This window comes from Cherax quadricarinatus, chromosome 84 (assembly GCF_038502225.1).
Source record: "Cherax quadricarinatus isolate ZL_2023a chromosome 84, ASM3850222v1, whole genome shotgun sequence".
NCBI lineage: Eukaryota > Metazoa > Arthropoda > Malacostraca > Decapoda > Parastacidae > Cherax > Cherax quadricarinatus.
Window position 1 is genome coordinate 2,941,441 of NC_091375.1, and position 12,461 is coordinate 2,953,901.

The 12,461-nt window shown below is 42.7% G+C and overlaps 1 protein-coding gene and 1 long non-coding RNA gene across 2 annotated transcripts in view; both read right to left on the bottom strand.

Moving 5' to 3' along the window:
- Nucleotides 1-4,327: 4,327 nt before the first annotated feature.
- Nucleotides 4,328-5,559, bottom strand: LOC128704469 (uncharacterized). Its single transcript, XR_008409460.2, has 2 exons — nucleotides 5,177-5,559; nucleotides 4,328-4,911 (listed from the first exon to the last, which is right to left on the bottom strand). It is a non-coding gene; the product is annotated as an uncharacterized lncRNA (long non-coding RNA).
- Nucleotides 5,560-5,815: 256 nt separating this feature from the next.
- LOC128704240 (uncharacterized) overlaps nucleotides 5,816-12,461 on the bottom strand; it is a 48,022-nt gene continuing 41,376 nt past the window's right edge. The window contains exons 2-4 of the mRNA XM_053799285.2: nucleotides 11,343-11,950; nucleotides 7,295-10,929; nucleotides 5,816-6,399 (exon numbers count right to left, since the gene is read on the bottom strand). Coding sequence (XP_053655260.2) covers nucleotides 6,261-6,399; nucleotides 7,295-10,929; nucleotides 11,343-11,950 — 4,382 coding nt within the window. The 3' untranslated portion in view covers nucleotides 5,816-6,260. The remainder of the gene's footprint in view (nucleotides 6,400-7,294; nucleotides 10,930-11,342; nucleotides 11,951-12,461) is intronic.

Consider the following 12,461-nt stretch of genomic DNA (forward strand, 5'->3'; position numbering starts at 1 on the left):
ACAGATTAACTCGGTGGCACTCGATGTATGCACAAGGCTTATTCCTCTAAGAAAAAGGAGGAGTAGATGTAAAATAGAAAGAGACAGGCGCTCCCTTTACAGGCGACGGAAAAGAATAACAGAGCGGCTAAAAGAGGTCAATATATCTGAAATGCGTAGGGAGACACTGGTCAGAGAAATAGCAAGCATCGAACTTAAGCTAAAAGAATCCTTTAGGAGTCAGGAATCGCGGGAAGAACTAAAAGCCATAAATGAAATCGAAAGAAACCCAAAGTATTTCTTCTCCTATGCCAAATCAAAATCGAGAACAACGTCCAGTATTGGGCCCCTACTTAAACAAGATGGGTCCTACACAGATGACAGCAAGGAAATGAGTGAGCTACTCAAGTCCCAATATGACTCAGTTTTTAGCAAGCCGCTAACCAGACTGAGAGTCGAAGATCAAAATGAATTTTTTATGAGAGAGCCACAAAATTTGATTAACACAAGCCTATCCGATGTTATCCTGACGCCAAATGACTTCGAACAGGCGATAAATGACATGCCCATGCACTCTGCCCCAGGGCCAGACTCATGGAACTCTGTGTTCATCAAGAACTGCAAGAAGCCCCTATCACGAGCCTTTTCCATCCTATGGAGAGGGAGCATGGACACGGGGGTCGTCCCACAGTTACTAAAAACAACAGACATAGCCCCACTCCACAAAGGGGGCAGTAAAGCAACAGCAAAGAACTACAGACCAATAGCACTAACATCCCATATCATAAAAATCTTTGAAAGGGTCCTAAGAAGCAAGATCACCACCCATCTAGAAACCCATCAGTTACACAACCCAGGGCAACATGGGTTTAGAACAGGTCGCTCCTGTCTGTCTCAACTATTGGATCACTACGACAAGGTCCTAAATGCACTAGAAGACAAAAAGAATGCAGATGTAATATATACAGACTTTGCAAAAGCCTTCGACAAGTGTGACCATGGCGTAATAGCGCACAAAATGCGTGCTAAAGGAATAACAGGAAAAGTCGGTCGATGGATCTATAATTTCCTCACTAACAGAACACAGAGAGTAGTCGTCAACAGAGTAAAGTCCGAGGCAGCTACGGTGAAAAGCTCTGTTCCACAAGGCACAGTACTCGCTCCCATCTTGTTCCTCATCCTCATATCCGACATAGACAAGGATGTCAGCCACAGCACCGTGTCTTCCTTTGCAGATGACACCCGAATCTGCATGACAGTGTCTTCCATTGCAGACACTGCAAAGCTCCAGGCGGACATCAACCAAATCTTTCAGTGGGCTGCAGAAAACAATATGAAGTTCAACGATGAGAAATTTCAATTACTCAGATATGGTAAACATGAGGAAATTAAATCTTCATCAGAGTACAAAACAAATTCTGGCCACAAAATAGAGCGAAACACCAACGTCAAAGACCTGGGAGTGATCATGTCGGAGGATCTCACCTTCAAGGACCATAACATTGTATCAATCGCATCTGCTAGAAAAATGACAGGATGGATAATGAGAACCTTCAAAACTAGGGAGGCCAAGCCCATGATGACACTCTTCAGGTCACTTGTTCTATCTAGGCTGGAATATTGCTGCACACTAACAGCACCTTTCAAGGCAGGTGAAATTGCCGACCTAGAAAATGTACAGAGAACTTTCACGGCGCGCATAACGGAGATAAAACACCTCAATTATTGGGAGCGCTTGAGGTTCCTAAACCTGTATTCCCTGGAACGCAGGAGGGAGAGATACATGATTATATACACCTGGAAAATCCTAGAGGGACTAGTACCGAACTTGCACACGAAAATCACTCACTACGAAAGCAAAAGACTTGGCAGACGATGCACCATCCCCCCAATGAAAAGCAGGGGTGTCACTAGCACGTTAAGAGACCATACAATAAGTGTCAGGGGCCCGAGACTGTTCAACTGCCTCCCAGCACACATAAGGGGGATTACCAACAGACCCCTGGCAGTCTTCAAGCTGGCACTGGACAAGCACCTAAAGTCAGTTCCTGATCAGCCGGGCTGTGGCTCGTACGTTGGTTTGCGTGCAGCCAGCAGCAACAGCCTGGTTGATCAGGCTCTGATCCACCAGGAGGCCTGGTCACAGACCGGGCCGCGGGGGCGTTGACCCCCGGAACTCTCTCCAGGTAAACTCCAGGTAACCTGAGCATAAGTGACAAATTTTCCCTTGTGCTTTCTGGGACTCATGTTACCATCTTGTCCTGCTGGCTGGGCACATCAAAGACCGGGACAGAGTTCAGTAATATTTTTCTTCTCGGCGGGAAATTCTAGTTTCGGCGGGAAGCCGGTCACTGACTCAAGTGTGTGATGTTAGTGTTCTTATTTGCTCGAGCTTAGTCAAGGGGATCCATGTGATCTAACTGGGAACTTATTCCCTTTTCTATTTTCAAAGGAACTCCTGATCCCTTTCTATTTATCCCCCAGCTTTGGGCAACAGTTGTTCCCTGGATACCGTGAAGCATGGCTGGACACAGCTCAGTGACCCCTAAACCCTGCAAGGCAGAGTCAGGTGCGGCACAGCTGGCTACACTAGCACGGTGCTGGGTCACACTGCATAGTGACGCGATTACTTTTCAAGGAGACCCTAAACCCGTAGGCCATATAGCGCCAGGGACATGGGAGGTAATCGTGTTCGACCCTTGGATCAAGAGCCGTTCAGCAAAGGTAAAGTGATGCAAAGGCTGCCACAACTGTATACCTATGTACACAGAAAGGTGTGTATTTCTCAGTGTACATATCCACCGAGAGTGTATACGCACTGAGTTCACTTTAATCTTTATTTTAGGGATTAAAGTATCAGTGACTGGCGGTGTACAGGTAAAAAGCACCCATAATGACCATTGCTCAGTCGATAGGCTTTAAACCTAATGGTATAACCTACGAGCATAAGCCACAGGAGTGTAGATGAGTACCCGGGAGAGGATGAGGATACCCCAGGAATACCAGCTGATGGTCCAGTATTATCAGGCTGCAGGTATGTGTAACACATTTATTTATTTATTTATTTATTAATTTGAACATGATACAAAAAAGTACGAGGAATACAATTTTTAAAGTGCAACATGCCAAAGTCCCTTGTATGCAGAGCATTATGGGCAGGCTTAAAATTAACTTAAGATTAACTAAACAATGATATATTCAGTGGTACAAAAATTATTGTAAAACATAACAATTTAGTACAAATGAGTATTACAAAGACAGGTCATATGGTCATTACTGTGTTGCTGTGTAATCAGTAGAATGGAGTATTATGTTAGGTAATGAAGTTAAATAGTAACAAAGTTTGATTGGGTCACAGGTTGACATTTATGAGATACAATAATGAGATACATATATGAGATACAATTTATGAGATACAATTATTCAGAATTTATTTAGTTGTGGGTGAGTAAGTGATTTTTGAGAAGAGACTTGAATTTATAAACAGTGTTTCTTTTATATTCACAGGTAATGAATTCCAGATTTTAGGGCCTTTTATGTGCATTGAGTTTTTGCATAGTGTGAGATGGACACGAGGAACATTAAAGAGTGATCTGTGCCTTGTGTTATGGTCATGTGTTCTGTTGAGGTTGGTAAGGAGATGTTTGAGGGGAGGGTTTATGTCAGAGTTAAGTGTTCTATGTATGTAGTAGGTGCAGTAATAAGTATGGATGTTTTGTATTGTGAGTAGGTTTAGAGTTTTGAATATTGGTGGAGTGTGCTGTCTGTAGTGGGAATTTATCATTCTGACTGCAGCCTTTTGTTGGGTGATTAGTGGTCTGAGATGGTTAATTGTTGTTGAGCCCCATGCACAAATTCCATAGGTGAGATAGTTGTAAATAAGTGAGTGATATAGGGCCAAGAGGGCTGACTGGAACAGTACCGTATCTTCGATAGTATGCCTACGGTCTTGGAAATTTTTTTGGAAATTTGTTGTATATGTGTTTGAAATTTGAGTCTATTATCAAGGTGGATTCCTAGGAATTTTCCCTCTGTGAGTTTTGTAATAGGTGATCCATTTATCATTATGTTAAGAGACACATCTGTAGATCTGTTACCAAACTGAATGAAGTAGGTTTTGTCAATGTTTAGAGTAAGTTTGTTGGTCCTCATCCAGGTTGATATTTTCTGTAATTCGGTATTTACAGTATTGGCTAGCATGACTGGGCTCGGGTGAGAGTAGACGTATGTAGTGTCATCTGCAAATAGTGTGGGTTTGAGTAGTTGCGATGCATTTGGTAGGTCATTTATGTATATGAGAAAGAGAAGAGGGCCTAAGACACTTAACTTAATCCTTTTTCAAAATAAACAATATTGAGTGCGCCTGCAGTGTGCAGCTTCCATACTCTATAAATTACATTGTGGCAACAAAAATGGCTTACTTTTCGCCATTGCATTACATAGGATGGGTTACATTCATGAAGTAATGTAATTTGTCAGCTTGAGCTGGAACTTCAGTAGGTCGATGAGGTTTACCTGGAGATACCTGGAGAAGGTTTCAGGGGTCAACGCCCCCGCGGCCCGGTCTGAGACCAGGCCTCAGGTTAACGTCAAGTATTACGCAATGTCTTCATTACTTACTGCAGCGGGAAAACTTTTATTCTAGCACAACTGAAGCTACTCGGGATGGCTTGTCTCACACAGGGAAATGAAATAGTATATTAGAATATTATTATAACCATAAACTACATATTATATACTAGTCCCTTCAAAGGAGTTCCGAACACAGTTGTGATCCATGGAGACTGATCCCTAAATGATGGGGTGTGGTGCTTTTTTGACGGTGAAGGGCTTTTGATCCATGGAACTTGCGCTATCCTCCCTTTACTGGGATCAAACCTAATCGCTTCCCATTCCCCAGGGGTTTTACGAGCCCTACTGGTTTAGCACTTCCTATGAAGAAAAATTATAAAGTGATCAATTGGGACAAATATTAAGAAATAATATATTAAAAATTAATCAGCACCTGAAAAATATAAAAAAGAAATTGAAAATGAAAACATTGGGTGGCTATCATAGTCTTAGAGTGTGGAACAATAAAGGTTCATCAAATATATTTTTTTTTTCAATTCATTTATTATCCTTATATACACTCATACGTCCTAAGCAATACTAAAAATATGCGATGATTACTATAAAGGTGTCGAAATAAACTTACCGCAATAACCCTGCTCAATAAGCAAAGTGAATTTGATTTATTCATCAGGAAACAAGACTGATTCCTGACGCGGGTCTTGAAGATGACCCGATCGATGAAGCCAAGTGAAGTCGAAGCAACTAATAAACCTGGTACTGAGTCTCTAAAGCCAAGTGCACAAACATAAAAAAGCGGATATGCTTATTAAATAATGGTATATGTATTTATTTGAAGTTAGTATTTATATGCCACTGATTTTGTACATAGCTAAGCTAAATCTTTCGTTCAGCAGTGTGCTGACTTGAACTGAATGTCAAGACCTTAGGCTAAAACCATTTCACATTCATACAAAATATACATCTGTAGCTGCTGTAGCCTAACAAAATTATCCTTGCTCTCTCTCTCTCTCTAATATATATATATATATATATATATATATATATATATATATATATATATATATATATATATATATATATATATATATATATATATATATATTATATATATATATATATATATATATATATATATATATATATATATATATATATATATTTATATATATATATTATTTATATATATATATTATATATATATATATATATATATATATATATATATATATATATATATATATACTATATATATTATATACGATGGGGTCCACCTCTGGTGTAAATTGTGGGACCCATAGCCTCGGAGAAGTGGATAAAAAGGCTTCAAGGAAGAATATTTGGATTTCTTCCTGAAGCCGTTTGAATATTCCACTTCCCCTACCACCCCATACACACATAACTGTTATAGACAGTCTTCATATGAAAGAAAGTTGAGAACTCATTTCTGATATATTGTTGATATACTAGCATATACATAACAATTAGACACGGCAAATATGAGATTTATCTAGCCTGTAAAATTTGAGACTGCAAAAATATTTTAAAGGTCTTGGAAACAAAAGCATTCCAACTAAAGCGGCTGCCACTGTAATATGGTACAAGGTGCATTATGCCTACATTATTCCTTATATTTTTGTGATTTTTTGCAAATATGTAACTGTTTTTGCCGGGAGTTCCGTGGGGAAGATGAGGGATGGAGCAGTTTGTTAGGGTGTGGATGGGCAAGGAAAGGCTTGGCAGGTAGTCTGGTCGGGTTCTTGCTTAGTGTTGGCATGACGTTCTCTTAGCTGGCTCTCCTGTAGGGCCTCGGAGACCCAGGGCATTCTTCGCCACTCCGGGAACAACCTGCCGTAATACACTTGCAGTGAAAATTTGTACTTTTTTTTTACACGAAGCTGTTTTTAAATATTATTATGGGTTATACTTAGATTTGGCCAAATTCGCGTGGTCTCAGACCGGGCCGGGGGGGGGGGGCGTTGACCCCCGAAACCCCTCTCCAGATATACTTCATGTATGATGAGTAAATTATTTTTTCCCCCTGCCCCAACCCCTCATCGCGACCCTCTCTGTCACCCTGCCAACCCTTTATTTCACCCCCTCCACCTCAGGCCTCCACTGTGCTTGAAATAGGCTAATCTGAGAGGGGCAATTCCCAAGTGATAGTAACTCCAGCTCTCCTGGAGTTACTATCACTTGGAAACCCTTACTGAAATACTTGATGACAACTTTATTGCCCCACTGAAGTCTCAGATCAGGTTGGCAGATTTCAACTCCGTATGAAATACATCGTGTGTAATTGAATATGACAGCTAAACATAACTAAATTTTATCTCCACCTATAATTTAACTATCTTATAGAATTGGGTAGCAGTACACTACTGATGCGGCTAATTTTGTTAAAAAAAATTCTTCAATTCTCGATTCAGTTGCAAGTGGTAAGATAATATAACCAATTGAAACAAGTTGTGTATATTAAGGCTTTTGTGGAGTTATTAATATGCTTTCGAAGAACAATAATTTTTAAAAAGAATGACAACTCATGTGAGCAATGATTTACTTGTGAATGTCATAATATATTATAGTCACACGGAAGAACTAATCCCATTGGGGCCATACAACTCATGTGAGATGAGAAATAAGGTCTGATATGAGTAGCTGCATTTTTTAAATCAAGAACCCTTCACTAGCATCAAGGTCACAAAATATACAGGAAGCAAACAGATATCCCTCATGTACTTACATGAGGTAGGAGCTAAGAAACTCGTGATGAAGGGATGTGCCCTCCAGGTGAGACATGAGCTGGCAGAAAGAGCGCCTCAAGCAGTTATAGTTTCCAAGGATGCTTGGAGGTGGAAGCAAGGATTGAAGCTCTTGTGAGCTCTCACCCTCTATTTCCTTTAGCCCAGTCATCTGAAGTAATATGATAACGTCCTCAAATGATACATTGGCACTGTTATGAGAAGGTCGGAGCATTGTTTCCATCATTGTCTGGTTGAAAATTTCAGGTAAGGTTGCTGGAACAGTGATGAGCGTCTCGTACTCAGTAAATGGATCTTGCAAGATCTCTCTCCGGCGACGACCAGCAGCGATGGGCAGAAGCGACATGGCACCAAGTAACATCGCTCCTTTATAAAACATTTTTTTGTAATCAGTGGCCTTTTCGTCTTTGAGGCGCTTAAATAAGTTTTTTTTAAGTTGCTCTTTCTGCATTTCTTGAACTTTTATTCGTAAATGAAGATCATTCAGGTCTCTTAACTTCTCTGTTTCTTGTCGCATCCTCATTTCATTTCGAAAGTACTTTAGCTCAAGTTGTTCACGCTGTTGATCAAGTGCATCACGTGTGGGACTTGCAGGCTGCGTTGACTGTCTGCTGGGCAGTGGACCCACAGCCACAATTGGGGCCCGTTGTAGGAACTTAGGGGGCTTGGCCTTTTTCGCCAATGCAAAGGAGAATCTTGGCGGCGGAGGAGGTCGTGCTGGGATGAAAACAGTGCTCTGAGGAGGAGCAGGAGGCTGGGGGTCAGCCGGTGGAGCACCATATGATGGCGACAGTGTGACTGGAGGTAACGCTGGGGGGCTAGTTGGAGGAGGACCGTAAGAAAATGGAGGAGGAGAACGAGGAATTCTGGGCATATTTGGAGGGGAACGGTATGCTGCTGAAGGAGTTGGAGGAAAAGCCGGTGGTCTTGGGGGTAGACCTGCAGGTGGAGGTCTATATACTGGCCTAGGTGGATTCGGTGGAGCTCTAGGAGGAGGATTGTATCCATACATTGACGCAAGTGGATTTGATGGTGGAGGAGGTCCATATACATTTATTGGTGTTGGAGGGTCTAATGGAGGTGGAAGTCCATATCCACGTATTGGAGCAGGAGGGTCTGCTCGTGGAGGCGGAGGTCCATATTCACGTATTGGTGCAGGAGGGTCTGCTGGTGGAGGCGGAGGTCCATATCCATTCATTGGAGCAGGAGGGTCTGCTGGTGGAGGCGGAGGTCCATATCCACGTATTGGAGCAGGAGGGTCTGCTGGTGGAGGCGGAGGTCCATATCCATTCATTGGAGCAGGAGGGTCTGCTGGTGGAGGCGGAGGTCCATATCCACTCATTGGAGCAGGAGGGTCTGCTGGAGGTGGAGGGCCGTATCTGTTTGTTGATCTTAAAGGGTTTAAAAATGACAATGGAGCCTCAATTGTGTTTGTGGGTGTATTAATCGATGAATAAGAAGATAATGGTGGATTATTTTGGTCACGTGGAGCTACTACAGCTTCTCTAGGTTCGTTGAAAATATTCTTTTGATCTCTATGGTTGGAATTATACGAATATTCTGAGGTAGGACCAACAGGATCCGCCGAGCCCTGATCTCTGCAGTCATCCCCCGACTTGCATTCTGCCGATTTGTAACTCTTTCCTATACTATCCGAACTTTCTTCTTTCTCCTTTCCTAAGAAATCTTTTTCCCCACCAAAGTGATAATGGTAATGGTAGTTATAAACATGACTGCTGGTATCATTGCTAGTATCACTTTCGTGAATATCATCCTGAGTGCTTAGAGGCTTACTTTTGTATGATGCATCATCGCTTGCTGCAGTGAGTGGTTTCCATTCATCAGAGTTATCCCGGCTGCCGGTGCCTTCGAGAGGCAGGAACCCGGAGGGTGGCCTGTAGTAGGAATTCAAGGGCGCTACTTGGTCAGCTGCCGGAGGTTTGGATTTAGCATTAGGAACAGCGACATAGAAGATAGATGGAGAAGGATCGGGAGCTGCATCTCTGTTTGGGAGGCCATACTCAGTTGACAAACTCGGCGTCTTTGGTGTTGAAGGACTGTTCGGAAAAATGAAAATTTGTGCTGGAGTGATGATGAGCTTAGACTTATCGCGAGAGTTAAACTGAGGAAGATGTGGTAGTTCAGGTTCGTTAGCCGATGTATCTCTGTTTGGTGGCAGATATCCACTGGTTGGAGGTGGTGCTGGTGGATCACGTGGTAAAAAATTCGTCTCTCTGTTTGGTGGAAGATATCCACTGGTTGGAGGTGGTGCTGGTGGATCACGTGGTAAAAAATTCGTCTCTCTGTTTGGTGGAAGATATCCACTGGTTGGAGGTGGTGCTGGTGGATCACGTGGTAAAAAATTCGTCTCTCTGTTTGGTGGAAGATATCCACTGGTTGGAGGTGGTGCTGGTGGATTACGTGGTAAAAAGTTCGTCTCTCTGTTTGGTGGAAGATATCCACTGGTTGGAGGTGGTACTGGTGGATCACGTGGTAAAAAATTCGTCTCTCTGTTTGGTGGAAGATCTCCACTGGTTGGAGGTGGTGCTGGTGGATCACGTGGTAAAAAATTCGTTTCTCTGTTTGGTGGAAGATATCCACTGGTTGGAGGTGGTGCTGGTGGATCACGTGGTAAAAAATTCATCTCTCTGTTTGGTGGAAGATATCCACTGGTTGGAGGTGGTGCTGGTGGATCACGTGGTAAAAAATTCGTCTCTCTGTTTGGTGGAAGATATCCACTGGTTGGAGGTGGTGCTGGTGGATCACGTGGTAAAAAATTCGTCTCTCTGTTTGGTGGAAGATATCCACTGGTTGGAGGTGGTGCTGGTGGATCACGTGGTAAAAAATTCGTCTCTCTGTTTGGTGGAAGATATCCACTGGTTGGAGGTGGTGCTGGTGGATCACGTGGTAAAAAATTCGTCTCTCTGTTTGGTGGAAGATAGTTGCTGTATGTACGGACTGATGGAAGATCTTTAACCGTAGTGCTGTGAAAATGATTATGATGTTGTAACCTAGATCCTTTTACCATAGTCATTAGAGAATTGACAGTGTCACGTTGTTTTCTGTTTAGCTCCGATAATGAGCTTATTTGCCGATTGTAGATCGACTTTGCTAGCTTTAGCTGAAATTCTTCGTCATCTTTCTCGTTTGTCAGTGTGGGACTTTCAAATGCCGTGATAATCTCCATGGCAAGTTTGAGGTCTTCCAGGCGTCGCCTTCTGATGTCTACTAATGTCTTATCTCCCGGATCCTCAATAGAGGTCGAGGCTTCTTTGCCTTCATTGTCAGTAGTGCCCAAAAGTTTATCCAGTTCTGGTAGATCATTCTCATTATATAGAGAAAAGAAATCGACATCGTTTTCTTTTGCAGAACTAATGTCTTTCATATTTTTTCTTGCCAAAGTTTCGAGTACTAGCTGCAGGTCTCCCTGGAGAGCGAGAGAGGAGGTGTCTGAGATGTTGGAGGAGGTATTAAGGGAAGCGTTGGAGGAGGTATTAATGGTAGTGTTGGAGGAGGTAGTGCTTGGTGTGGTTGTGTTGAGAACTGCGGCGAGGTGTTGAACATAGTGGACCAGCATCTTAAGGGTCTGAGAAACGGAGTCTTCGTCTGAGGTTTCCTGAAATAAGGAAGAGACGTGCTAGAATATTGACTAATTTTTGTTTTCTAGGTCAGCTTCAGTCAATTACTAATATTCATTAAATAAAATTAAGAAACAGAAGGAAAGTTAAACAGTTAGGTATTTGTTTGTTCTGCATGATGCTTTTCTTTTGACCCTTTGAAAATTAGTACAAATCCAAAGAATGATTTTTTGGTGTCCTGAATCAGGCACACGGCTGTTATGATTCAGCATAAATGTTCCCGGAAACTTAAAATATAGCTCTCGCCTGTTCGCTGTTAAAAAGAAATAGAATAAAGATAAATGTCTTTGCTTTTCCCTTCCCACTACCCGTACCCTCCAGTATACGAGTTACTTTCGCCTTCCCACTACCCCTACCCTCCTGTATACTAAATGCAATATGCTGTACAAACCTCTGAAGTGTTGTTTCTGGTCGCCGGCAGCCGGAACCTGTGAGTACTGGGTGGAGGCTCCTGCCTGTCAGTGTAGTCCTCGTAATCATATTCGTAGTCAGGTTCTCTGTTGCTGAGCCTTCGCTGGGAAGATGGTAGGATAAAGTCGTCGAAGCTGTTGGTGTAGCGATCTCTCCCTGCTACACGGGGATTTGTCAGCTTAGTTTCAGGACGCACTATGACCTGGCCACCTGAACTCGCACCCGCGTTGGGCAGGTCGTCGAATAGGGACCCACCCGACTGGGGGCCGGTGAGGCGAGTGGAGACGGTGGCTGAAGCCACCCTAGGCTTGCCTGGAGGAATATTTCTAGATGATAAGACGTCTTTACCTGTTTCTTTGGGGTAGCCCCCTTCCCGAAGCTCCTTCATACTGAGGGATGTCTTAGGGCCGCCGAAGAGAGACTCTGCTGATGACAGGCGTCCTGTGTTATCAGTGAACGAGGCTCCTTGCGTGGAATGAGACCGGGACCTGGCTGTTAAACTGTCACCAACACCCAGAGTCAGGTCCACCTCGTCAAAAAGAGACTGTCCCTTCGTCAGGAGAAGCAGGCTGCACAAAACCAGGCACCCTGCAATATGCAGACCTAGATTAATGTCTAGTCATAACTGAAAATCATTTACTCTTGGGGGGTAAACACTGTCATGAAACAAAAAATATTGAGCAGGTTCTAAGGTGGAACGGAACGAAGAAAATCTAGGAGGTAGTAAAATTGGTAATTAACATTGCTGTATTCTAATCAGGAAACTCTCTGAAATTATTACGTACAGCTATACAAACAAGTAACTAATAATCTTCCTTCTGTAACTCAATTGTCACCAACACTACAACTCCAAGAGTTCCCATCCCATTACTTCTTTTTTTTCTGGGGCTGTCCAGTCACCAAACACCAACACATAATTAGGAAAATTATATCTAAGGACCATTAACAAGGAATAGCACCACACAACAAGATAGTAAACCTTAGGAAAACAATATAGCACTCTGGCAAGAGCTCTCTGTAAGTTCGCTCTCTTAGCTGTTTCCCTGGGTTTATATGAGCCTACACTCCGCCATAGTCACCTCTCTGAGGTCGCCCTCTA